The sequence below is a fragment of the Scyliorhinus canicula genome, chromosome 1 (assembly GCF_902713615.1).
Source record: "Scyliorhinus canicula chromosome 1, sScyCan1.1, whole genome shotgun sequence".
NCBI lineage: Eukaryota > Metazoa > Chordata > Chondrichthyes > Carcharhiniformes > Scyliorhinidae > Scyliorhinus > Scyliorhinus canicula.
The window spans coordinates 207,755,295-207,781,144 of NC_052146.1; the positions used below are offsets into that span (position 1 = coordinate 207,755,295).

At 48.7% G+C, this 25,850-nt stretch overlaps 1 protein-coding gene across 1 annotated transcript in view; it reads right to left on the minus strand.

Annotated features, from left to right (window-relative positions):
- Nucleotides 1–10,033, minus strand: part of jag1b (jagged canonical Notch ligand 1b) — a 50,861-nt gene extending 40,828 nt beyond the window's left edge. Inside the window, exons 1-3 of the mRNA XM_038806684.1 lie at nucleotides 10,015–10,033; nucleotides 9,626–9,784; nucleotides 8,934–9,236 (exon numbers count right to left, since the gene is read on the minus strand). Of these exons, the coding sequence (XP_038662612.1) occupies nucleotides 8,934–9,236; nucleotides 9,626–9,760 (438 nt within the window). The 5' untranslated portion in view covers nucleotides 9,761–9,784; nucleotides 10,015–10,033. The remainder of the gene's footprint in view (nucleotides 1–8,933; nucleotides 9,237–9,625; nucleotides 9,785–10,014) is intronic.
- Between the last annotated feature and the right edge of the window lie 15,817 nt (nucleotides 10,034–25,850).

Here is a 25,850-nt window from a genome sequence, read left to right on the forward strand (position 1 = left end):
GAGCGAGCGAGGGGCGTTGGACGGGGAGGGAGGGAGCGAGCGAGGGGCGTTGGGGGGGGGGGAGGGAGGGAGGGAGCGAGCGAGGGGCGTTGGGGGGGGGGAGCGAGCGAGGGGCGTTGGGGGGGGGGGAGCGAGCGAGGGGCGTTGGGGGGGGAGAGGGAGGGAGCGAGCGAGGGGCGTTGGGGGGGGAGAGGGAGGGAGCGAGCGAGGGGCGTTGGGGGGGGAGAGGGAGGGAGCGAGCGAGGGGCGTTGGGGGGGAGGGAGGGAGCGAGCGAGGGGCGTTGGGGGGGAGGGAGGGAGCGAGCGAGGGGCGTGTGGGGGGAGGGAGGGAGCGAGCGAGGGGCGTGGGGGGGAGGGAGGGAGCGAGCGAGGGGCGTGGGGGGGGGGAGGGAGCGAGCGAGGGGCGTGGGGGGAGGGAGGCGAGCGAGGGGCGTGGGGGAGAGGGAGGGAGCGAGCGGGGCGTGGGGGGGAGGGAGGGAGCGAGGGGCGTGGGGGGGAGGGAGGGAGCGAGGGGCGTGGGGGGGAGGGAGGGAGCGAGGGGCGTGGGGGGGGGGGAGGGAGGGAGCGAGGGGCGTGGGGGGGAGGGAGGGAGCGAGCGAGGGGCGTGGGGGGGAGGGAGGGAGCGAGCGAGGGGCGTGGGGGAGGGAGGGAGCGAGCGAGGGGCGTGGGGGAGGGAGGGAGCGAGCTAGGGGCGTGGGGGAGGGAGGGAGCGAGCGAGGGGCGTGGGGGAGGGAGGGAGCGAGGGGCGTTGGGGGGAGGGAGGGAGCGAGCGAGGGGCGTTGGGGGGAGGGAAGGAGCGAGCGAGGGGCGTTGGGGGGAGGGAGGGAGCGAGCGAGGGGCGTTGGGGGAGGGAGGGAGCGAGCGGCGGGCGTTGGGGGAGGGAGGGAGCGAGCGAGGGGCGTTGGGGGGAGGGAGGGAGCGAGCGAGGGGCGTTGGGGGGAGGGAGCGAGCGAGGGGCGTTGGGGGGGAGGGAGGGAGCGAGGGGCGTTGGGGGGGAGGGAGGGAGCGAGCGGCGTTGGGGGGGAGGGAGGGAGCGAGCGAGGGGGGTTGGGGGGAGGGAGGGAACGAGCGAGGGGCGTTGGGGGGAGGGAGGGAACGAGCGAGGGGTGTTGGGGGGGAGGGAGGGAACGAGGGTGTTGGGAGGGAGAGAACAAGCAAGGTGAGGGGAGGGAGAGAACAAGCAAGGTGAGGGGAGGGAGGGAACAAGCAAGGTGAGGGGAGGGAGGGAACAAGCAAGGTGAGGGGAGGGAGGGAACAAGCAAGGTGAGGGGAGGGAGGGAACAAGCAAGGTGAGGGGAGGGAGTGTGGTGGAGGGGGGAGGGAGCAAGTGAGGGTGTTGGGGGAGGGAGCTAGCAAGAGTGTTGGCGGTGTGAGCAAGGGTGTAGGTAGGGAGGGAACAAGTGAGGTGGGGGAGGGAGTGTGGTGGAGGGAGTGAGCAAGTGACAGTGGTGGGGGAGGTAAGGGAGGGAGCGAGAGACAGTGTTGGAGGAGGGATGAGAGTTAGGGGGCAGTGGGTAGAAGGGAGAAAGATTAAGGCTGGGTCAAGGCAGGAGAGGCACAGTTGGGGTGGGGGGGAAAGAGAAGAAATAAGAGAGGATTGGGATGGAAAGCCAGAGAGGGACGTGGTGAAATTGGTTAAGAGAAAACGAACACCTTCAAAAAGACTGGAGGGAAAACAATCTGTGGTTAAAACATTAAACTCTCTTTTTTAATCTCTTGCTAATCTCTTGTTAATTTCCATCCCTTGTAGGTCATTTACTTTCCCCTCCTGGTGGCACCTCCCTGCATCCATCTATTTCAAATATTTGTCTCCTTAAAAAGAACAATCCTAGCTTTAACCTGGTACAAAGCTAAAAACGCCAGAACTCCCACACATCAGAACAGCTGAATTTTGGAGAATTGACATATACAATAAATTTAGGTTCCCAACATTGTGATATCCAAATCAATTATAACTATTTCAAAGTGCTAAAAGGAATATCTAGTAGAGATAGCAGGTAGAAAATCAGTAAGAATTGTTCCACATCATTGACTAGATATGCCAATGGAAGCAGATACCACGTGTAAATATCTATTGAGATTTACCCACGTGTCAAAGGTCAGAATCTTGGTCTTTGTCAAACTGGGATGGCATGGTAGACCATTCAGCCCATCATGTCTGGACTGGCACTTTTGAAGAGCAACCCAATTTGCCCTCACCCCTACTCTTTTTCCCATTGCCCTCTGGTTATTGTTCCTTCCGACATTGGAAACAGTTTTGCTGTGCTTTATCTAAACCTTTCATGATTTTAAACATCTATCAATTGGATACAAAACTAATGGATGTAAAATTTAGCATTCACATTTAGCAGACTGGAGTGTATGTGCCAATCCCTTCATTATATCCCAATACACCCACAAAATAACAGGCATTCATGGACCAGAAGTTAGGTGAACCAAAAAGGCTAGTTAACAAAATTCTCATCTGATGTCCCACCTCCTTGTGTGCCAACCATGGCTCCAGTTGGCAATGCTTTCGAAGGTTGTAGGCTCCAGTCCCACTTCAGGACAGCAATCAAGGTTGACAGAGCAGCTGTGTCAGGAGGTGCCAACTTTCAGAGATGTTAAACGGAAGCCTCTCAGGTGGATATAAAAGATTCCGTGGCACTATTTCCAAGAGTAAGGGAGCGTCCAGTGTCCTGGCTAATATTTATCTCTTAATCAACATCACAAAGAGAGATCATATTGCTGTTTGTAGAAGCTTGTTGCCCATAGATTAATTGCTGCATCTTCTAGATTTAGAACTGTGAGCACACTTCAAAAGTGTACTTGAATGTTGTAAACTTGCATTTCCTTTCCAAAAATGAGCCTGCCTATTGCCCAGTTAGTTCCAGTAATTATTAGTCCTTTCAGTACAGCACCATAAAACTCGGAGTAGCTTTGTTGAGCAGAGTCAAACGTGAAGAAGTTTCATTTATGCAGTGAGATCCTTTTATTTCACCTTAAAAAAACAAATTTTCACCTCGTGTGCGGGCAAGCTTATCCAATGGCTGATACAGTGAAACTGATCCAATATGTCCTTCAGTATTCCAATACACCCAAGGCAGGTGGGTAAGCAAGGAAACATCCAGATACAAAACGGAACATTGCTCTCATTTCACTAACATAAATTAAATAACCTCCGACTCCAGAACAGAGGGGAAAAATATTTCCACTCTAAATGTGGCAATGGAGTGAAAGCAGACTAATGATATTAGCAGCTGTGGGCCTCTTTTCTTTCAAGAATCAGTGGCCAAACTCCCAGCTGAAGGCCAGCACACCTCTCCTCTGCAGTTCTTTTGTTTGCCAAATGATAGACGACAAATGATAGAAGACAAAGTACCGCCGTCCAAATGGAGCGTGCAACATGCTATAAACTAGGCTGATGTCTGATCTGGCCAAGTCTTTTGGGATAATTAGTACTCTGTGAATATGTAATGTGCTGAAGTTGCCATTATGTGAAGTTCTGGTGCGTCTGGGGGCCCAGCAATGCTGAGTCTACTGGTGCTTCCTGTTGCTTGTCCTGTATTGGCATTATTTCTGGATGGTTCCATTATATTCTGTAATCCTCATTGCAGTCAGTTTGTTTTGCTATTGTTCTTAGTTAATATTAGCAATCCCCGCCTCTGTCTGGGTGGCCAGTACACCACTTCCTAGACTCAGAATACCGATAAGCCAAACAGTTCTGCTTTTTTTTTGTAAAATGCGGGGAGGGGGGGGTGGGGAACACAATTGCAATGCCTCGCACAAGTTATGCCGCCAACATTATCGCTGGAAAATGCAAAGTTTTACAAGTTTGAGGAGGATAATTCCACCTCGCCGTCAGTCAGGATGGGAGTTGCTTTTTGAGTAAAGCATCCCATTGATGCATCTATTAAATGCACCAGCCATTATTAAGGGTGTAAGGTTAATAGAAGCAATACCTCACAGTCAGCCAGGCGCAACATTCAGGTTCACAAGCAGCAAGTCTGGACAAGAGGTCTAGTTACTTAGGGTAAAATTAAATAAATGACGCCTGTGCTGTTTAAAGAAAACTTTAGCCATTTCTATCCATCACCCTAACGAACACATCCCATGTCAGCCTTTTTAAATACACTCGAAATTCAATGCCCTGGAGCCAAGGGCCAATTTTATCCGCTAACTAAACTCTACACAAAATGGCTTCCCAAATTAATTGGCCATTTCATTGGCATGCTGTTCTCTGATGAGTTATCCTGTCCAGTGCACAGTTTAGCATCACTGTTCATGAGCAAACATTGAAAAGAAGCCCAATTCTTTCTAGGTGCCTTGCATGTGTGTTAATAATGCCAAGTAGGGTACATTTCATCTACTCTGGAACTTCACTCTAAAACGGCACACATTTAGCATTGTCCAGCTCCATGGCTCTGAGATTAGATTCAGTATTCAGAAGTAGTCGCTCACTGTACCTGAAGCGATTGTATTAAAATTGAAATTTGATCCCAACTGCAGGGGCGTGTGATCAAAAGTTGAGAAGCAAGGTTTCCCCTCTATATTCTGTTTGACAAGAAAATTTCTGTTCAATTAGGCCTTAAGGCAATGTGCCACAGGCACAAGAAATGGATAATTTAAATAAACTTCATCTACCTCAAAAGAGTTTCTTCCCACCCACCCCCACCTTTTTTAAAAAATAAATAAAACATCCAGCATCTGAAGCTGATTAACACTCTGATTCAGCCCAAAGGCAGATTCAGTGCACTGACTGACGAGCCAGAGGTTTCCCACACACTTTTCACACAAATTACCAGGTGCAGCCTCACTTATGCTGCCCGGAGACCAGAACTGCATATCAAATCCACAGGGGGCAGAAGGTTTTTGCAATGCTGCAAACATTACAGCCCTGTTTAGTACTGCTACTGCCTGCTGTCCCAATATCGCCACAGCGCTGTTTAATAGCACCTGTACCTGCTGCCCCAATATCGCCTCCAAGTCCTTTCCTTGGCAAATTATAATTTTGCTGAAAAAGCTCAGCAGATCTGGCAGCATCTGTGGCGGGAGGAAAATAGTTTTGAAGAAACCGTGAGTCTCTTCTTCAGAGCTTCAAACTTTAGTCTGTGGCAGGAGGTTGAGGGGATGCAAGGAAAAATCTTTTTATCCCACCCAGAGGGTGATGGGAGTCTGGAACTCGCTGCCTGAAAGGGTGGAAGAAAGATGCAATGGGCCGAAGGGCCTTTCAAGTGCTGTTGGCCTCTAGGAGTTGGGACTCAATGTTAACTCTTATTTCCTCACCACAGATGCTGCCAGACCAGAGTTTTTCCAGTATTTTTGTTTTTATTTCAGCTTTCCAGTATCTGCTGTACTTTGATTCCATCATTTTCTGAATATGGTCTCTGCAAAGCGAATGTTTTTTAAAACGGAGCTTAGGAAATGAGTTTTGGGGTGAAAAAATGTGCAGTGGTTAGCACTGGGACTGGAGCGCTGAGGACCCAGGTTCGAATCCCGGCCCTGGGTCACTGCCAGTGTGGAGTTTGCACATTCTCCCCATGTCTGCATGGGTTTCACTCCCACAACACAAAGATGTGCTGGTTAGGTGGATTGGCCACGCTAAATTGCCCCTTAATTGGAAAAGAAAAATAATTGGCTACTCTAAATTTAAGAAAATCCGGTTTGCATTTAGAAAAGTTGAAATATCGGACCATGGCATCTCAAAAAAACAGAACCGGCTTTTAGATCAGCACTTTAGCCCCACAGAAATTCTCAGTTTCTCGCAGATAATTCAAAGATTTAAAGCGATTGGTAAAGTCGCCAGTCCCAGATGACCAAAGGCTGTTTTAGCCTTTCATAGAATCCCTACAGTGGAGGAGGGCATTCAGCCCATCGAGTCTGCACCGACCCTTCAAATGAGCACTCTACCCATACCCACTCCTCCCCCCACCCCAGTAACCTCAACCTAACCTGCATATCCCTGGACATAAAGGGGCAATTTACCATGGCCAATACACCTAACCGGCACATCTTTGGACTGCCGGGGGGAGGGGGGACCCACACAGACACTGCGAGAACATACAAACTCCACACAGATGGCAAACCAAGGCCGGAATTGAACCCGGGTCCCTGGCGCTGTGAGGCAGCAATGCTTCCGTGTCACCCCTTTTGGAGGGGGGAGAGCTGACTGGTGGTGGTTTAACCCGAGGATCACCACACCTCAGGCGAGGGGCAAAGTTGAAAAGGTGGGGCCTTCATGAATAGCCTAGCCAGTACATTCTTGTTGGCGTCATTGCATCACAGACCAGCTGTCTAGTCAGAGTTAAACCAGCCCAAGCTCGGAGCCCAATGTGACTGGTAGAAGGATCAGAGGGGACATGTGGAAAATCCTTTGCACCCAGAGGGTGGTGGACATCTGGAATTAAGTTTGTGGTTGAGGATTGAACACCCGGGTCATTTGAAAGGTACCCTGGATCTGCACCTGCAAGGCTACAGATCAGGAGCTGGAAGATGGCATTAAAATGAGCGGCTGGTTTCTTTTTTCCCTTTTTAGCCGCTACGATGATACGATGGGGAGTAGTCCCTGTGCCGTAACTTTGCTGTGGTTCTAATCATAAATTGGCTAACCGACCAGGACCATGCTTTCCTTTCCTAAACAAACTTGATTCAGACACGCTACAAGGGGAAGAACCAACACCAATTAGTCCCCAAAAAAAAACTCAGCAGAAAAGAATCCAAGACTTGCGCGATGCATTAACCCAAATTTCTGGAAGATACACATGGGAAGGACCACAACTAAAATTTTGCTTGTGCTTACTCACCAAACTGATTGAGGCCCAACTAAAATACATCAAATTGATTTCTGCTCCATAAATACTGCACTGCATCCTCCCGCAACATTAAAGTCACTACAGGTTTGCGGAGGGGTCTGAACTGAAAAGCAGGGAGTGATAGCAAAGATAACATTTTAAGTAGCATACAGCAACATTATTTTTATGGGGTTTTAAATGAATTCCAAGGCAACAAAGCCTTTTGTCAAACAATAAGCTATAGAAGTAGTTTACACTGTACTATCAATAAGATCCAGGTATTTGAATCAGCAGCCAAGATATAGTACACATCCTACTATTGTATTGTTTAGATTTCCTATTTCACTTATCACCACGACCATAACATGCATCAACAGATGTGGTTTTCCCTCCAATATGCAAGAGGGTTACATTTACCAAAAATATAGCCCAGCAAATAATGCTAACATTTGGTTGCATCACTCCAAGCGTGGCAGTGTTTTAAACTCAGGTTTGACTTTTTTTTTAATATAGTCAGTTGCGCCAACTCCTTCCAATGCAGGTGCAGCTCGAGTGCACTCTAGCTATTCCTCAGCGCTAGGCTGTTTCTACGTTTCCTAGCAACCCATTCAACCTTCCAATCATCTAAATGAATTTACAGCCCACCATCTCCACACTCATTACTCGCATTATTCTGTCAAACCCAACACAGAGCCGAGCTGCAAACTATTTGTGGAGGGGGAAAAAAAAAAATCACCCTCACATTTACTATTACATACAACAGGCTCCCTCCTGGCATTCTTGACTTCTTGCTCACCTACTGTGGTACAATTTACATTTGCTGATTTGCCATAATGGCTGGAATTGCCAAGTGCGCGCTCTCTGAATAAGCAAGCATGTGCAAGATGACAATGTCCAATTAGAGCTCACCTTTCAACACAAAGGGGGGGAAGAAAGGGAAGTGTCAATAGTTGTAGCCAAGGCAACGCAGCTTTTTCAACCAAATGCCCCCAATTACAAGGAATGTGCTCCTTTGTATCAGGTCATCTACGATACTAAACCCATAACAAGGAACTAAAATCCCCAATAGTGACAGAATGAAAGAACCAGTGCTCAGATCACTAGAGGTCCAAGTGCAGAGGATGCTGTTAAACACGACATTTGGACCGGGATGTATCCCTCATGCTTCTCCACACTGCAGTCACATAAAAGCCATTCACAAATACTTCAATGAGTGCTTACTTGGCTGTTACAGTACAGTACTAATAAAGCCTACTGGGTATTCACAAAGCCAACAAGTCAATGCATATCTCTTGTGCACACCTCTTTCAGCTCACCCATCAGTAGCAAATATTTCATTCACCTTACATGGGGGGGGGGGGACATAATACAATTATCCTCTCCTTTTACAAGCTGTAGTGTAACTGTCAGTCACAGTAACAGACCTACTCAATGAAACTTTATGGAACTCCAACACTTACTCTATGGAACTCTGGGGGTCTAGCACAGTTAAAATTTGGAGCATTCAAAACAGAAAAAAAAAGATCTGCACATTTTAAATGTTCCAACACTCAATTCTGTACTATGCATCAATTCTGTGATTGTTTAAAACCTTTGCAAAAAAGAACTTTTGATTGCACAAAAAAGGTCTCACCTGTTTTACAAAACAAAGCATGGAAAATGTAAACAGTCCCTCTGAATTAAAATAATTTCTGCTTTGCAATCGATGAGCCCCACAGGTCCTGACCAATAAACGTCGCCAACAGAACACACACACACACACACACAGCTGCTCATACTTTAGAAGGTGCTTTAAAAAAAACTGCTCCAAAACAAGTGCAGAAACTGGACAAATAAGAGCACTGGAAAACTGTTAGAAAAAAAAGTGTATAAACAAACCTCAAATAGTGTTCGAGAGTTATTAGGAAGTGTATAAACAAGTTTTTGAAGTGTTGAAAAACTATTAGAAAGTGTACAAACAAGTCTGGAAAATTATCAGACAGGGTTTGAGGTGTTGAAAGTGTAAAAACGCAAGTATTTGGTTAATAGGTTGCCTTAGAAAGGGAGGTAGTTAACAACTGGAGCAGACACACACACACACAGGCAGATCTGAGAGGGCTCCCAGCGCCTGCAGAAAGTTCTCTCCCTGGTTGTACAGGCTCCCCATGTCCCTCGGAAACTCACCGGCCAGGCGAAGCTGAAGGGCAGGACGATCCTGCGCTCGCTGTTGCCCGCTCTCAAGTTAAAGGTATTCCCCCCGATGACTGGGGTGGAGGACGATCCGAAACTGCACGGTCCACCGGGGGAGACGCGGGACTGATACTCCTTCAGGCAGACTTTGAAGAAAGTGTCGCACTGAGCTCGCACGCACTTGCGGTCTTGAGGGTTCCTGCTGCTGCCTTCACAACAGTTCCCATTCTGCAACTCGCCGTTAACATTCTGCATAAAGTTTATCTGCAGTTCGAACTGCCCCGACGCCTGGGAAAGCTGGTGAAGGATTAAAAAAAAAGAAATACAGGGTTAAATGTTTCACTGCAACAAAAAATGCAGAAAGCAAAAAAAAACACCACAAACTAAACAAATACACAAACTAAGAAAAAAAGTATTTTTTAAAGCTCAATAGGGTGAAAATACAAAACCCAGGAAGGGGGAGAAACACAAATAAATCTTCAGTCTAACGGAGTGGAGACAAAAATCAGGGAGATCTAAAACACGCATTGTTGCAAGTGTGCATTTTGCAACATTTTTTTTTAAAGTATTATTTTTGGGTAAAGGCTGCTGTGATTTCTCCCACCCCTCCCTCCCTTCTCTTCACCCCAGTCCCCTGAAGAAAAAAAAATCACTGCCGCTAAATGAATGATCCGCATAAAACCTACCTGGGTCCGTAAGAGGAGTAAGCAGAAAGCAGCAGCGAGTGAGATCTTACTGCAGACCATCGCTTCGCCTGCACTTGAGTGAACTGAGGGTGGAGCAGACCTCGGCACAGCAATATAGTCCACCGATTCTCGCATGCACAACTGGAGAACACACACTTGCTAGGAGGGGAGGGGAGGGGGATTTGTTTGAAAAGAAAAGCGAATCGTCAATGCAAAAACAACAAAAAAAAGCCTCCCCTCTCTCTCTTTTTAAAAAAAATTATTCTCCTTTTATTTTCCCCAACAGCGACTCTCCTCCCCCTCCAAAAATAAACTCCTCCTCGGTCACACACACACAACCCCGCACACCCACCCCTCCTCTTTTTACATACACACAAAAAAAAACCCACCCGTCCCAGTTGATAGTGATAGTGACTGCTTCATCTATACAGGGGAGGGGGGACGGGACGATAGACGTATGCGTCTATTAATATGCATTAGTAGGGTTGGACAAGGGCACATTAAACGCCCACTATTTTTTTTCTCCCCAGACCAGCCTTTTTTTGTAAGGGAGGGAAGCAGGCAAAACTTGGTTTGTCGGAATGATAAAATTGTATCGCAGATGGAGAATTAAAGCGTGAACGCGCTTAACAAAAAAAAAAGTGGAGGGCAAAAGTTTCCTTTTTCGTTAAAACAAAAGAAAAAGCACACAGCTTGTACAGATACTCTTGGGAAATGCACATTATAGATGACCGCTCCATTGTTGCTGAAGGAACTTCTGTTTTGTTTTCCGGGGGCGGGGGGGGGGGCATGTGAAAAACTGTGGCATGAAAGTGACTTGCTCTAATGTTTTGCAAGGATTTCCACACATACTGACTGACAGAGAATGTAGCTTGTTGCTTCCCTCCTGTTACACCTGTAGGCGTCTCCTCTCACCCATGTGGCTGCTATTAGTCCTGCTGTGGACGAAAGCAATTACAGTTGCTATTGACTTATATCACCTCATGCACAACCTTCCATGATGAAATGAAGTCAAATTTTTTTTTTTGCAAGGCTGGGGGGTGGGAAGAGAAAAGTTGTTGGAGGCGCTTTTAGGACTGACAATCTTGCAATTAACCCGGCATAATCTGCTCAGGATGAACACGATCAAAATGCTGAGGTATGCATGTGAAAATATGTGCACCGGTTTAAAAATCCTACTTGGTCCCAATCAACATTGAAGCACGTGGCTGCTTCCCTTTTCGCTTCTTAGTGGATGTGTCTTTTTTGAGACAAATTGGGTTTGCTGGACTGAGGCATCGTAGCCAGCAAATTGCATTGTAATCGCCAATTACTGCACCCAGTTGAATTTTTTTAAGCCTCCGGTTTCTGCACGTTTTCACCGGATTTGGACAGTCCCATCGTTTGCAAATGAGCTACCAATTCAAAACTCCATCAGCTGGGCTTATCTGCATATCTGAAATGTTGAAGCGAAATTGTTGATTTCTGATACATTACATCAAATATTTTATTAAAAATACAAATGTTTTCAGATTACATACTGTAACGCTGCAAATCAACCACAATCAGATGCTCAAGTTCCTTATGAACATAAGTAGACCCCCTGGTTATATGCAGTTTGAATTGAAGTTTTATTTACTATTACACTGCAAATGCAAATTTTCTTTATGGAATGTGGGCATTGTTGGCAATGGCTGGCATTTATTACTCATCCTGAACTGCCTTTGAGAAGGTGGTGGTGAGCCGCCTTCTTAAACCACTGCAGTCCATCTGTTGGGGAGGGAGTTGCAGGAATTTGACCCAGCTACAGTGAAAGAACAGCAATGTATTTCTAAAATCAGGGTGGTGAGTGGCTTGGAGGACAACTTGCAGGTGATGGTGTTCCCATGCCTCTGCTGTCCTTGCCCCTCTCAGGGGTAGCAAGACTTTTCATTTCACAATCTTTCTGGGAAGTCTATTTATTTCTTGATGATAAGACAATAACACATGGGAGCAGAAGTAGGCCATTCAGCCCTTCAATGTGGTCATGACTGATCTGATATGCTAATCCTCAACTTCTTCCCCGCTATTATTAAACAACCCTCTTATGGTCTGACCTCATTAACACTACACCTCTGTATGCTTCACCCGATGCCGGTGTTTATTTAGTTATATTGTGTACCTTGTGTTGCCCTATTATGTATTTTATTTTATTTTCATCGTACTTAATGATCTGTTGAGCTGTTAGCAGAAAAATACTTTTCACTGTACCTCGGTAAACGTGGCAATAAACAAATCCAACTCCACTTTCCTGTCTTATCCTTAATTCCCTTACTGATTACAAATCTGTCTATCCCAGCTTCTACAGCTCTCTTCAGTAAAGAATTACACAGATTTAACTATCCTCCAAGAGGAAAAATTCCTCCTCATCTCTGTTGTAAATGGACAACCCCTTACTCTGAGATTTATACCCTCTGGTCCTTGACTCTTCCACAAAGGGAAACAACCTCTCAGCATCTACCCTGTCAAGCCCCCGAGAATCCTATATATCTCGCTAGGGTCATCTCTCATTCTTCTAAACTCCAATGAGTACAGGCCCAATCTACTTAACCTCTCCTCATAAGAAAATCCCTCCACACCCAGGATAGCCCTGGTGAACCTTCATGCTTTCGCTCGCTGCTCAGTGGCTACAGGTACCCCTTCGAAAGTGCTCTGGGTTGTCTTATCCTAGAGGACAGCCATGGGCCATCACAGCGGCACAGCGGTTAGCACTTACATCTGACAGGGCCTGGGACCCAGGTTTGATTCCGACCTTGGGTGACTGTCTGAGTGGGGTTTGCATGTTCTCCCCGTGTCTGCGTGGGTTTCCTCCGGGTGCTCCGGTTTCCTCCCACAGTCCAAAGATGTGCAGGTTAGGCGGATTGGCAATGCTGAATTGCCTCTTACTGTCCAAAGATGTATATAGTAGGTTCCAAGGTTACGGGGATAGGGCGGGGGAGTGGGCCTGGGTATGGTGTTCTTTTGGAGGATCGGTACAGACTAGATGGGCCAAATGGCCCCCTTTTGCAGGGATTCTATAAAAAGTAATTATATAATCGTGAAACTCGAACATTCACCTGCTGACTGTTTTGGCTCAGGATTCCATTAGTACACTGTGAAAAACAGTGGTGAAAAACAGCAGCCTCATTTCATAACTAGAGGCGTTGAGTTCGAAAGCGAGGAAGTTATGGTAAAACATTTATAAATCACTGGTTCGACCACAACTGGACTATTGTGCCCCATTCTGGGTACTGCATTTTAGGGAGAATGTGAAGGCTTTAGTGAGGGTTCAGAAAAGATTTACGAGAATGACTCCGTGGCTGAGAGATTTCAGTTCCGCAGATTGGAGAAGCTGGGATTGCTCTCCTTGGAGCAGAGAAGATTGAGAAGTTATTTGGTAGGAGTGTTCAAAATCATCCAGAGGGGCCTGGGCAGAGAAGATAGAGAGAAACTGTTCCCATTGCTGGAAGGGTGTATAATTGGAAGACTCCAATCTCGGGTGATTGACAAAAAAATGAATGTAACATGAGGAAAAGTTTTTTTTAATGGAGACAGGTGCAGACACGATGGGCCGAATGGCCTCCTTCTGGACCGTAAAAATTCTGTGGTTCTGTGAGTGGTTAGGATCTGGAATGCACTGCCTGATAGGATGATGGATGATTCAATCATGATTTTTGAAAGGGAATTGTATCAGCTCTTGAAGGGAAACATTTTTCAGAATGGAGGAATGGAGTAAGCTAAATAGCTAATGCAGCCAGCACAAACTCAACAGGTCAAAAAATCTCCTGAACTGTAACCATTCTAAGACTTCCTGTTTCTGGGTTTACCACACAAGGGCTCCAACCCAACTGAGAATTCAAACACTCAGATATGATCCGGTGCAATTTCCCAATCACTCATCAGATTCATCTAACCACTCTCCATCCCTAATCTCAAAGATTGATCATCAGCAAATTTCTCCAGGGCTGTGCTCATCCCTAGTTCCTTAATATCCTCCAGCTCTTTAACAACAACTTACAGAGTGGATCGTCAGAGGCTTTTCCCCAGGGTAGAGGGGTCACTTACTAGGGAGCATAGGTTTAAGGTGCGAGGGGCAAGGTTTAGAGTAGATGTACGAGGCAAGTTTTTTACACAGATGGTGCCTGGAGCTCGCTGCCGGAGGAGGTGGTGGAAGCAGGGACGATAGTGACATTTAAGGGGCATCTTGACAAATACATAAATAGGATGGAATAGAGGGATACGGACCTAGGAAGTGTAGAAGATTGTAGTTTAGTCGGGCAGCATGGTCGGCACAGGCTTGGAGGACCGAAGGGCCTGTTCCTGTGCTGTACTTTTCTTTGTTCTTTGTTTGTTCTTTGTTACATTTATGTAGTTCCTTTGGACCGTAGAATTCCAACAGTGCAGAAAGAGACCATTCAGCCCATTGAGTCTTCACTGACCCCCTGAAAGAGCACCCTATCTAGCCCACTCCCCACCCTATCCCTGTAATCCCACCTAACTGTTTGGACACTGAGGGGCAAACTAGCGTGTGCAATCCACCGATCCTGCACATCTTTGGACTGTGGGAGGAAACAGGAGCACCCAGAGGAAACCCACATAGATAAGGGGGGAATGTGCAAACTCTACACAGACAGTCCACCGAGGTTGGAATTGAACCTGGGTCACTGGTGCTCTGAGGCAGCAGTGCTAACCACTTTGCCACCGTGCCGATATGATGAAACGTCTCGAAGTACGCCACAGGAGCATTTTAAAACAAGGTGTGTCGGTGTGCCGCATGTTAGGTGGCTCCTGCTATTTTTGGACTTTCGGGCTCTTTTAAGGGCCCGCAATGGCGCTGTTTTGACTTTCCCTGGGTGGGAACGCAGCCTCTGTGCTTGGCGGCCGGTGGATGGGCTGGACTAGAAGTGGAGCGACCAGAAAATCAACTTTGCAGCAGAAGAAGGTGCAAGGCAGAAAGGACAAGATGTTGGCGGGCGGGGAACCGGCAGCGTGGCAGCAGTGGGCGAGGGAGCAGCAGGAGCTGCTGCTGCTCTCCTTCCAGGAACTAAAGGCTGCGATCCTGGAGCCATTGAGGGCATCGCTGGTCAGGCTCGGAGCGACTCAGATGGCTCAGGCTGCGGAGAATCGGGAGCTGCAGCAGAAGGCTTCGGAGAACGAGGACAAACTCCTGGGCCTGGCGGTGAAGGTGGAGTCGCACGAGGCGCTTCACAAGAAATAGTTGGCAAGGATGGAGGAGATGGAGAATCGCTCTCGTCGGAAGAATCTGCGGATTTTGGGCCTGCCGGAGGGGCTGGAAGGTTCGGATTTGGGGGCCTACGTGGTCCTGATGCTGAACTCGTTGATGGGCGCGGGGTCGTTCAGGAGTCCCCTGGAGCTGGAGGGTGCCCATCGGGTGATGCTGCGGAAGCCCAGGCCGAAAGAGCCACCCAGGGCGGTGCTGGTCCGCTTTCAACGCTTGGTCGACCTTGAGTGTGTGCTTCGTTGGGCGAAGAGGGAGAGGAGTAGCAAGTGGGAGAATTCGGAGGTCAGGATCTACCAGGACTGGAGTGTGGAGGTGGTGAAGAGAAGGGCTGGGTTTAACCGGGCGAAGGCAGTGCTCCACAAGAAGGGGGTCAAGTTTGGCCTGTTGCAGCCAGCACGCCTGTGGGTCACCTATAAAGACCGCCAACTTTATTTTGACTCCCCGGAGGAGGTCTGGACTTTTGTCCAGGCAGAGAAGCTGGACTTGAACTGAAGACTGGGAGCTGGGGAACATTGTACACAGCCCGGAAGCTTTGTCCTCCTTGATATCCTTTCGCTTTTTTCTTTTTGGTTCTATTGGACGATGTTTTTTTTGCTGTTCTGTTTTTTCTTGTCTGCTTTTCGGGACTGTTATCTGTTTACTTGGGTGTTTTATCATATCATGTTGGGATTTTTATTATTTCACTGGTTGTGGGTTTGGGTGGGGCTCGCGGCCCTGTCGGGTCATGTGCCTGGCTTCCCGCGTTTTGGGTCGGGGGCGGGGCTTGGAATGGGGGCGCGGACTTTTCTCCCGTGCTGGAGACGCAGGGGGTGGGGTCTGCATTGGGGGAATGGGTGTGTGTCACTGGGGAGGGTAATTGGGGTGGCGGAAGCAGCCGGGGTCAGCAGGAGTTGGCTGACTTACGGAAGTACAATGACTGGAGTTACGCAGCTAGGGGGGCCCTAGCTTGGGGGGGGGGGGAGGTTTGGGCAGGGGGAAGAGGGGGGAGATACCGGGTTGCTGCTGGAATGGCCAAGAAGGAGCTGGAGCATGTAGAGGGGGTCGGGATGGGGGTCTGTCGCTGTGGGGAACGGGCTGAGCGGGGGGCGCGGGCACGTGGCGGATTATGGAAGGGTGATGGCTAGTCGACGGGGGAGAGGGGCAGGTGGCCCTCCGATCCGGCTGATCACCTGGAATGTGAGGGGACTGAATGGGCCGGTTAAACGGTCCCGCGTGTTTGCGCACCTGAGGGGGCTGAAGGCGGACGTGGCTATGCTTCAGGTGACGCACCTGAAGGTGGCGGATCAGTTTCGATTGAGGAAGGGATGGGTAGGCCAAGTGTTTCATTCGGGGCTGGATGCAAAAAACCGGGGGGGTGGCGATCCTGGTGGGGAAGAGGGTGTCGTTCGAGGCATCGAGTGTAGTGGCAGACTGCGGCGGGAGGTACGTGATGGTGAGCGGCAAGCTGCAGGGGGAGCGGGTGGTGCTGGTCAATGTATACGCCCCGAATTGGGATGATGCAGGTTTCATGCGGCGCATGTTGGGCCGGATTCCAGATTTGGAGGCGGGGGGCCTGGTAATGGGGGGGGGTTTCAACATGGTGCTGGATCCGCCACTGGATCGATCCAGTTCCAGGACGGGTAGTTGGCCTGCGGCGGCTAAGGTGCTGAGGGGGTTTATGGACCAGATGGGAGGGGTGGATCCATGGAGGTTCGCGAGGGCCAGGGAATTTTCATACTTCTCCCATGTGCATAAGGTCTACTCCCGGATCGAATTTTTCGTTTTGAGTCGGGCGCTGATTGCGAGGGTAGTAGACGCTGAGTACTCGGCGATAGCCATTTCTGACCACGCCCCGCATTGGGTGGACCTCGAGCTGGGGGAGGAGGGGGACCAGCGCCCGTTGTGGCGCTTGGAGATGGGGCTGCTGGCGGACGAGGCGGTGAGGGGACGGGTTCGAGGATGTAACGAGAGGTATCTAGAGGCCAACGATAATGGGGAGGTCCGAGTGGGGATGGTCTGGGAGGCGCTGAAGGCGGTGGTTCGGGGAGAGTTGATCTCCATTCGGGCCCACAGGGAGAGAGGGGAGCAGAGAGAAAGGGAGAGGTTGATGGGGGAGATGGTGAGGGTGGACAGGAGGTACGCGGAGGCCCCGGTGGAGGGATTGCTGAGGGAGCGGCGCAGCCTTCGGGCTGAGTTCGACTTGTTGACCACCAGAAAGGCGGAGGCTCAATGGAGAAAGGCTCAGGGTGCGGTGTACGAGTATGGGGAGAAGGCGAGCAGGATGCTGGCACACCAGCTCCGTAAGCGGGATGCGGCCAGGGAGATTGGTGGTGTTAAGGATCAGGGAGGAAATGTGGTGCGGAGGGGAGTAGACATTAATGGGATCTTCAGGGACTTTTATGAGAGACTATATCGGTCCGAACCTCCGGCGGAGGAGGCGCTTTTTAGACCGGCTGAGATTTCCAAGGGTGGAGGAGGGACGGGTGGAGGGTCTGGGGGCGCCAGTTGAGCTCGAGGAACTGGTCAAAGGGATAGGGAACATGCAGTCGGTGAAGGCGCCGGGGCCGGATGGGTTCCCGGTTGAATTTTACAAGACGTATGCAGACCTGCTGGGACCCCTGTTGGTTAGGACCTTTAACGAGGCAAGGGAGGAGGGGGCTCTGCCCCCGACGATGTCTCGGGCACTGATCTCCTTGATTCTTAAGAGAGACAAGGATCCCCTGCAGTGTGGGTCTTACAGGCCGATCTCACTCTTGAATGTGGACGCCAAGTTGTTGGCAAGGATCTTAGCCACGAGGATTGAGGACTGTGTGCCGCAGGTTATTCACGAGGATCAAACAGGGTTTGTGAAGGGGAGGCAGCTGAACACTAATATACAGAGGCTCTTGAACATTATAATGATGCCGGCGGTGGAAAGGGAGGCGGAGATAGTGGTGGCGCTAGATGCGGAGAAGGCCTTTGATAGAATCGAGTGGGGGTACTTGTGGGAGGTGCTGGAAAGGTTCGGGTTTGGGGAGGGGTTTGTCAGTTGGGCGAGGCTGTTGTATGAGGCCCCGATGGCGAGTGTGGCCACGAATAAGAGGAGGTCGGAGTATTTTCGATTGTATCGAGGGACGAGGCAGGGGTGTCCCCGTCCCCCCTACTTTTTGCGCTGGCAATTGAACCCCTGGCTATGGCGCTGAGGGAGTCGGGGGATTGGAGGGAGCTGGTCCGGGGTGGGAGGAGCACCGTGTGTCGCTCTACGCGGACGGCCTTTTGTTGTATGTGGCGGACCCGGTGGAGGGAATGCCGGTGGTGATGGGGATTCTCCGGTAATTTGGGGATTTCTCAGGGTATAAGCTTAACTTTGGGAAAAGCGAGCTGTTTGTGGTCCACCCGGGGGACCAGGAGGGGGGGATTGGGAGGCTCCCGCTGAAAAGGGCGGAGAGGAGCTTCAAGTACTTGGGGGTTCAGGTGGCCAGGAGCTGGGGGGCCTTGCATAAGCCTAACCTCACAAGGCTGGTGGAGCAAATGGAGGAGGAGTTTAAGAGGTGGGACATGCTGCCGCTGTCTCTGGCGGGTAGGGTGCAGTCAGTCAAGATGACGGTGCTCCCGAGGTTTCTGTTCCTGTTCCAGTGCCTCCCCATCCTTATCCCGAAGGCCTTTTTCAGGCGGGTTTACAGGAGCATTATGGGATTTGTGTGGGCGCACGGGACCCCAAGGGTGAGAAGGGTGTTTCTGGAGCGGGGCAGGGATAGGGGGGGGGGGGCTGGCGCTGCCCAATGTCTGTGGGTATTATTGGGCTGCCAATGCAGCGATGGTGTGTAAGTGGGTAATGGATGGGGAGGGGGCAGCATGGAAGAGGATGGAGATGCCATCCTGTGTGGGCACGAGCCTGGAAGCTCTGGTAACGGCGCCGCTGCCACTCCCTCCAATGAGGTATACCACGAGCCCGGTGGTGGCGGCTACCCTCAAGATTTGGGAGCAATGGAGGCGGCACGGGGGGGGAGGTGGGGGCTTCGATGGGGTCCCCGATACGGGGGAACCACTGGTTTGTTCCGGGGAGAATTGATGGCGGGTTCCTGAGTTGGCACAGGGCAGGTGTCATGAGGCTGGGGGACCTGTTCATAGATGGGAAGTTCGCGAGCCTGGGTGAGCTGGAAGGGAAGTTTGGGCTCCCCCGTGGAACACCTTTAGTACATGCAGGTAAGGGCGTTTGTCAGGCGGCAGGTGGCGGGGTTCCCTCTGCTGTCGCCGCGTGGGGTCCAGGACAGGGTGCTCTCGGGGGTGTGGGTTGGAGAGGGGAGGATCTCGGAAGTGTACCAGGTGATGCAGGAGGTAGACGATGCCTCGGTGGAGGAGCTGAAAGATAAATGGGAGGAGGAGCTGGGTGAGGAGATTGAGGAAGGGACGTGGGCAGACGCCCTAGGAAGGGTGAACTCCTCCTCTTCTTGTGCGAGGCTTAGGCTCATACAGTTTCAGGTGCTGCATAGGGCTCATATGACCGGGACAAAGATGAGCCGGTTTTCTGGGAGCGAGGACAGGTGTGTTAGGTGGTCAGGGGGCCCAGCAAACAATGTCCATATGTTCTGGGCATGCCCAGCGCTGGGGGAATTTTGGAAGGGTGTAGCAAGGACGGTATCGAGGGCGGTAGGATCCAGGGTCAATCCAGGCTGGGGACTCGCAATATTTGGGGTTGCAGTGGAGCCGGGAGTGCAGAAGGCGAAAGAGGCCGGTGTTCTGGCCTTTGAGTCCCTAGTAGCCCGGCGGAGGATTCTTCTTCAGTGGAAGGATGCGAGGCCCCCAAGCGTGGAGGCCTGGGTCAATGATATGGCGGGGTTTATTAAATTGGAGAGGGTGAAATTTGCCCTAAGGGGGTCAGTGCAGGGGTTTTTCAGGAGATGGGAACCATTCCTAGATCTCCTGGCAGAACGGTAAAATCAAAAGGTCATCAGCAGCAGCAACCCGGGGGGGGCTGTCTCTTTGTTTTTGCTTTGGGTTGAATCTTTGCCAACGACGGGCGTTTATTTATTGTTTCTCTTTTGTATATATGGGGGAGGGGGTTGTTCTTTTTGTTCTTAGAATGTTCTGTTACTGTTTTAATTTTTGTGAAAATGTGAAAATTTGAATTAAAATTATTTTTTAAAAAATAATAAGGTGTGTCACCGAGTCACATAAGGAGATACTAGGACAGATGATCAAAAAGTCTAATCAAAGAGTTTGGTTTTCGGAAGTATCCTAAAAGAGGAAAGCAAGGTGGAAATGTGTAGGGAGCGAATGACATAACTTGGGTCCCGGCAACTGAAGGCACAGCCACCAATGGTGGGGCAATTAAAACATGCCAGAATTAAAGGAACAAAGAGATCTCGGAGCAGGACGTGGTTACAGACTTAGGGAGGGGTGAGGCCATGGAGGGATTTGTAAACAAGAATGAGAATTTTAAAATCAACACGTTGCTTGACCAGGAGCTAATGTGGGTCATAGAATTCCTACAATGCAAAAGGAGGCCATTCGGTCCATCAAGCCTGCACCAACCCTCTGAAAGAGCACCCCATCTAGACCCACTCCCAGCTCTGTTCCTGCAATGCCACATCTTTGGACATTAAGGGAGAATTTAGCATGGCCAATCAACCTATCTTGCACATCTTTGGACTGTGGAAGAAAAATGGAGCACCTGGAAGAAACCCATGCAGGCAGCGGGAGAAAGTGCAAACTCCACACAGTCACCCAAGGCCGGAATTAAACCCAGGTCCCTGGTGCTGTGAGGCAGCAGTGCTTACCACCATGCCAGGTCAGTGAAAACCAGAGCGATATGAGAATGGGACTTGCTGCAAGCAGCAGAGTTTTTTATGACCTCAAGTTTACGGAGTGTAAAATGCGGAAGAGACTAGCCAGGAGTGCATTGGAATAGTCAGCTCGAGAGGAAGCAAAAGCATGGGTGAGGGTTTCTGCAGCAGACCTGGGATGGGGATGGAGGTGGAAATAGATGGTTTCAATAATGGTGTGAATATGACGGCGGAAGCTCCACATTTGCCTTTTCACCCTCTGCTCTTCCAGTTTGCATATTGTGGCTGCCAGTCCCACCTCCCCCCCTGCAACATCAGTGGTGAAACCACAACATCTGCACCCTTCCCAATCAAGCCTACAAAAGCCTTTCAAAACCTACCTCTTCACTTCCCCAACTTCAGCTTGATATCCAACCCTCTCCCCCTGCTTTGGGACATTACAATAGGACAAAACACTGCTTCAATGAAAGATGTGAATCAGCCAATGTCCTGCCCAAATTCTGCCACCCTCACATTTAACCGTGCTTTTCTAAATAGGTGGAATAGACATTGTACCACTTATAAATGTCCTGAGTGAGGAAGCCATTCTGGTCCTCCCACAAGTTTTAGACAGTAAGAATAGGATCAAGGGAGGCCCAGGCACGCACGTTTTGAAAATTACTCATGCTGATGCAAAATTATTTAAACCAAAATCAGAAAAGGGGTATGGGACTATCTGACCAAGGTAGGTTCACATTTTATGCAGTACAAAACTGTACACATGATAGCAACATGTGGAAAGCAAAGATTCAAATGTTCCCTTTTATCAAAGTGCAAACTTGAAACTTTTTACAGTTTATTTTTCACCTTTTGAGGCTGTTATAACCCCAATGGACGTCCCGGGATCAGAACCATACGTATGGAATATGAACTTCCTCTTAAGGGGACGGGTCTTCCCCTAACAAGCAGAGCCCCAGCAGGCCGGGGAAGGCGACCTTTAGGCAGTGGAGGAGTATGGGAATTGTATTGTAATAAACCTTGTTCGTTAATTTCTGCTTATTGTCTATGTGTTCTGCTTACCATGGATTCAACAGAGACGAAAGCCGATTAGTCCTTCTGCTGAGCTGAAAATTAAAGCGTGGTCATAATGCTGGTGGGTACAGTTTTGTGCCACAATCTAAGCACAATCCTACAAGAAATCTGACCAGAGGCCAAAGGTGAGACAGAAGCATAACACTGGACTGCCTCCTCTTCATCACTCAATGAAGCATCATTGTTGAATCAGAGCCTCTGGTACTGGGGGACATTGTGGTATGGTGGTAACCTCACTGAACTAGTAATCCCAATGTCAAGGCTATAGTGTTGGGGATGTGGGGCCTGTGGAAGACCCTGCCTCCTGCTCCCTGATGCGCTGCTTCCAATGACCACTCCTTTGGTAACAGCCTGCTGCTGCCTGCTTCAAAGGACAGCTTAGCAATGGCATACAAGTGACAACTCCCAGTTAAAACCATCCTTGTTTGCCCAATTCCCACTCATGGTTAATCATAGAGTCTCATGTACTTCATGCTGTAGTTCCCTTTTTTTGTATATCAGCATAATTTAAACAGCAAAAAATATAAAGCCGTATACAAAATCTATTTGAAACAAGACAATATTTTGGCTCCACTCGTCTCTCTTCCACTATTTAATACTTTAGTCTTTTTTTAGTAAATGAGCTTGAATAAAGTATTTGTAGCTTGCCTAATGACCCAGCAGGTAAATACACCACATGCTGTGGGTTGCATGAGACAATTAGACCAAAAAGGTCACAGGTTCGATCCTCAGTCTATGCTGAGTTAATTGATCGCAACACTGACGGGAAACAATGGGGAATTTAAATTGACCTCAATGTCCTGGGACCAGAGAGTGAAAAAAGAAAATTACCCAGTGCTTCCACTCCTGGCAATCACGCAGTGACATCAGGTTATAACTGGACTGGATCCGACTTGGCTGTAATATAGCCTTTCAGGGGAATAGCCTGTTGACACTCAATATACAGCAATGCCACTTCAACAAGGTAACCTATGAACTATATTCCACCACGAAGCTGTCGAATTCCAGGGAGGATAGGCTGAAAATCAGGGGCAAAAGGTGAACAGAATTTATATTGCAATGCTACATTTTTTTGTTTATAAATTTAGAGTACCCAATTTATTTTTCCAATTAAGGGGCAATTTAGTGTGGCCAATCCACCTAGCCTTGCACATCTTTTGGGTTGTGGGAGCAAAACACGGGGAGAATGTGCAAACTCCACACGGACAGTGACCCGGGACTGGGATCGAACCTGGGACCTCAGCTCCATTAGGCAGCAATGCTAACCACTGCACCACCGTGCTGCCCTGCAATGTTATACTTGGTGAATCTAAGCAAATATATTTGATAACTTCGAGCCACTGTGGAGAAAAAGACCCATTTGAGAGGAAACCAATGAGATTACTTTGTTAAGCTGCCAAGCAGTTTACTGACTAGGCTGCACATAAGAACGCAGGATGTGAATGAATATTAATGGCTCAATCTTGATAAAACCTCATAATTCATTCAGTATTATGTTATTTTTATTCTTTCATGGGATGTAGGTGACACTGGCAAGGCCAGAATTTGTTCGCCATCCCTAATTAAATGTGGTGAGCCACCTTACTTCAACCACTGCAGTCCATTCTTGTAGTGATTTTGTACATCTTGAGAGGGCCGTTAAAGGGTCAACCACATTGCTGTTGCACAAATGCCACATGGGGCATTAGTGAACCAGATGAAAGACAAGCCTTTAACTCAATATCTTTTTCAAACAAATTGAATTTTAAATTCCATCCATTGCTATGGTGGGATTTGAACTACATCCCCAACACCATAACATGGGCTTTAGGATTAGGATTACAAGTCCAGTGTCGCTATGCCACAATTCCCCCAATAACAGAGGTTCTGATTCAACAATGATGCCTGTTTCGAGTGATGAGGAGTAGGGAGTCCAGTGTTACGCTGCTGTCTCACCCTTGGTCTTTGGTCAGATTTCTTGTAGGTGTCTGCTTAGATTGTGGCAAACAGTGGCACAGTGATTAGCACTGCAGCCTCACAAGCCATGGACCCGGGTTTGATTCTGTCCTCGGGTGCTGTCTGTGTGGAGTTTGCACGGTCTCCCCGTGTCTGTGTGGGTTTCCTCCGGGTGCTTCGGCTACCTCCTACAGTCCAAAGATGTGCAGATTAAGTAAATTGGCCATGTTAAATTGCCCCTTAGTGCCCAAACATTTGGGTGGGGTTACAGGGATGGGGCGGGGGAATGAGCCCAGGGTCAGAGAAGGTCAGTGCAAACTCGATGAGTCAAATGGCCTCCTTCTGCATTGTAGGGATTCTATGATTCTAGGATTTACAACTGTACCCGCCAGCGTTGTAATCACTCTTCAATTTTCAGCTTAGAAAAGAGCAGAATGATTAGTTGGCCTTCAACATGAGCTGTAAAAAGTTTTAAATTTGCACCTTGATAAAAGGGAAGATTTGAAAGTTTGCTTTTCATATGATGCATTTGCATGTACAGTTTTATACTGCATAAAATGTGAACCTACTTCAGTCAGTTAGTCCCATGCCATTTTACTGATTTTAGGTTAGATAACTTTGGATACACTGTGTAATATAACACTCTTTCAAAAGATGAAAATTAGCTTAAATTAAGTACAATAGTTTTACTCATTTGAGTGAACCCAGGAAAATTTCCTAAAATCACCGAAGGGGGTGGGGTAGGTTGAGAATGGGGTTAATAAAGCTTACGTTATCCTGGTCTTAATGGAATACAAAGACAAGGACATTATGATGAACCCTTTACAAAACACTGAGTCGACCTCAACTGGAGTATTGTATCAATTCTGGATACAACGCTGCACAAAGGGTAGAAAGGTATTAGAGAAGGTGTTAAGAAGATTTACAAGAATAGTAGAATAGTTCCATGGATGAGGACTTTTTACGTGGACAGATTGGAGAAGCTGGAGGTGCTCTCCTTGGAGAAGAGAAGGTTGAAAGTAGAATTTCGTTGGAGTGTTCAAAATCAGGAGAGGTCGGAACAAGATAGATAGAGGGGACCCAAAGGTGAGACAGCAGCATAACACTGGACTGCATCCTCTTCATCACTCAATGAAGCATCATTGTTGAATCAGAGCCTTTGGTATTGGGGGATATTGTGGTATAGTGATAACCTCACTGATGGAAGAGTTAGTAACAGAGGACACAAATTTAAGACATTTGGCAAAAGAACTAACATGAGGAAATACCTTTTTAGGCAGTGAATGGTAAGGATCTGGAAAGCACTGCCTCCAAATATGACGGAGACAGAGTTAACTGAGGCTTTCAAAAGCGAACTGGATAACTCTCTGAGGAGAAAAGATTTGCCAGCAATGGAGAAAAGGTAAGGGCATGGGACTAGGTGACACAGCTGCCTCACAGCATCAGCGACTCGGGTTCAATGCCGGCCTTGAGTGACTGTGTGGAATTTGCATGTTCTCCCCCTGTCCAAAGATGTGCAGTGGATTGGCCATGCTAAATTTCCCCTTATTATCCAAAGATGTGTAGCTTAGGTGAAGGGGTTATTAGGATACTGTGGGTGGAATGGGCTTGGTGGAGTGCTCTTTTACAGGGTCGGTGCAGACTCGATGGGCTGAATGGTCTCCTTCTCCACTGCAGGGACTCTATGATGAGGATAATTTCTCTCATAGAGGTGACACAGACAGAACAGGCCAAATGGCCTCCTTTTCCATTAGAATTTAAATTCTGCATCACTTCCTGATTCTACAAAGCCTGTTCACCATTTGCAAAGGCACAAGTCGGCAGTGTGATGGAATACTCACCACTTGCCTGGATGAGTGCAGCTCCAACAATACTCAAGAAGCTCGACACCATCCAGGACAAAGCAGCCCTGCTTGATCGGAACCCCATCGACCACGTCCATGTGTGATTCCAGATTGTCAGCAATGTGGTTGACTTTTGAATGCCCTCTGAAATGTCCAAGCAAATCACTCAAGGAAAGGGTGTTTTCCACCACTTTCTCAAGGGATATTTGGCATGGGTAATAAATGCTGGCCTTACCAGTGTACATATCCTGAGAATAATTAAAAGCAATTGATAAAAAACTGACAGAGAAGATGTTTTCCCTGGCTAGGGAGACAAGAGCTAGAGATCACAGTCTCAGAATAAGGGACCGGCCATCTAGAACTGAGAAGATGAAAAACGTCTTCACTCAAAA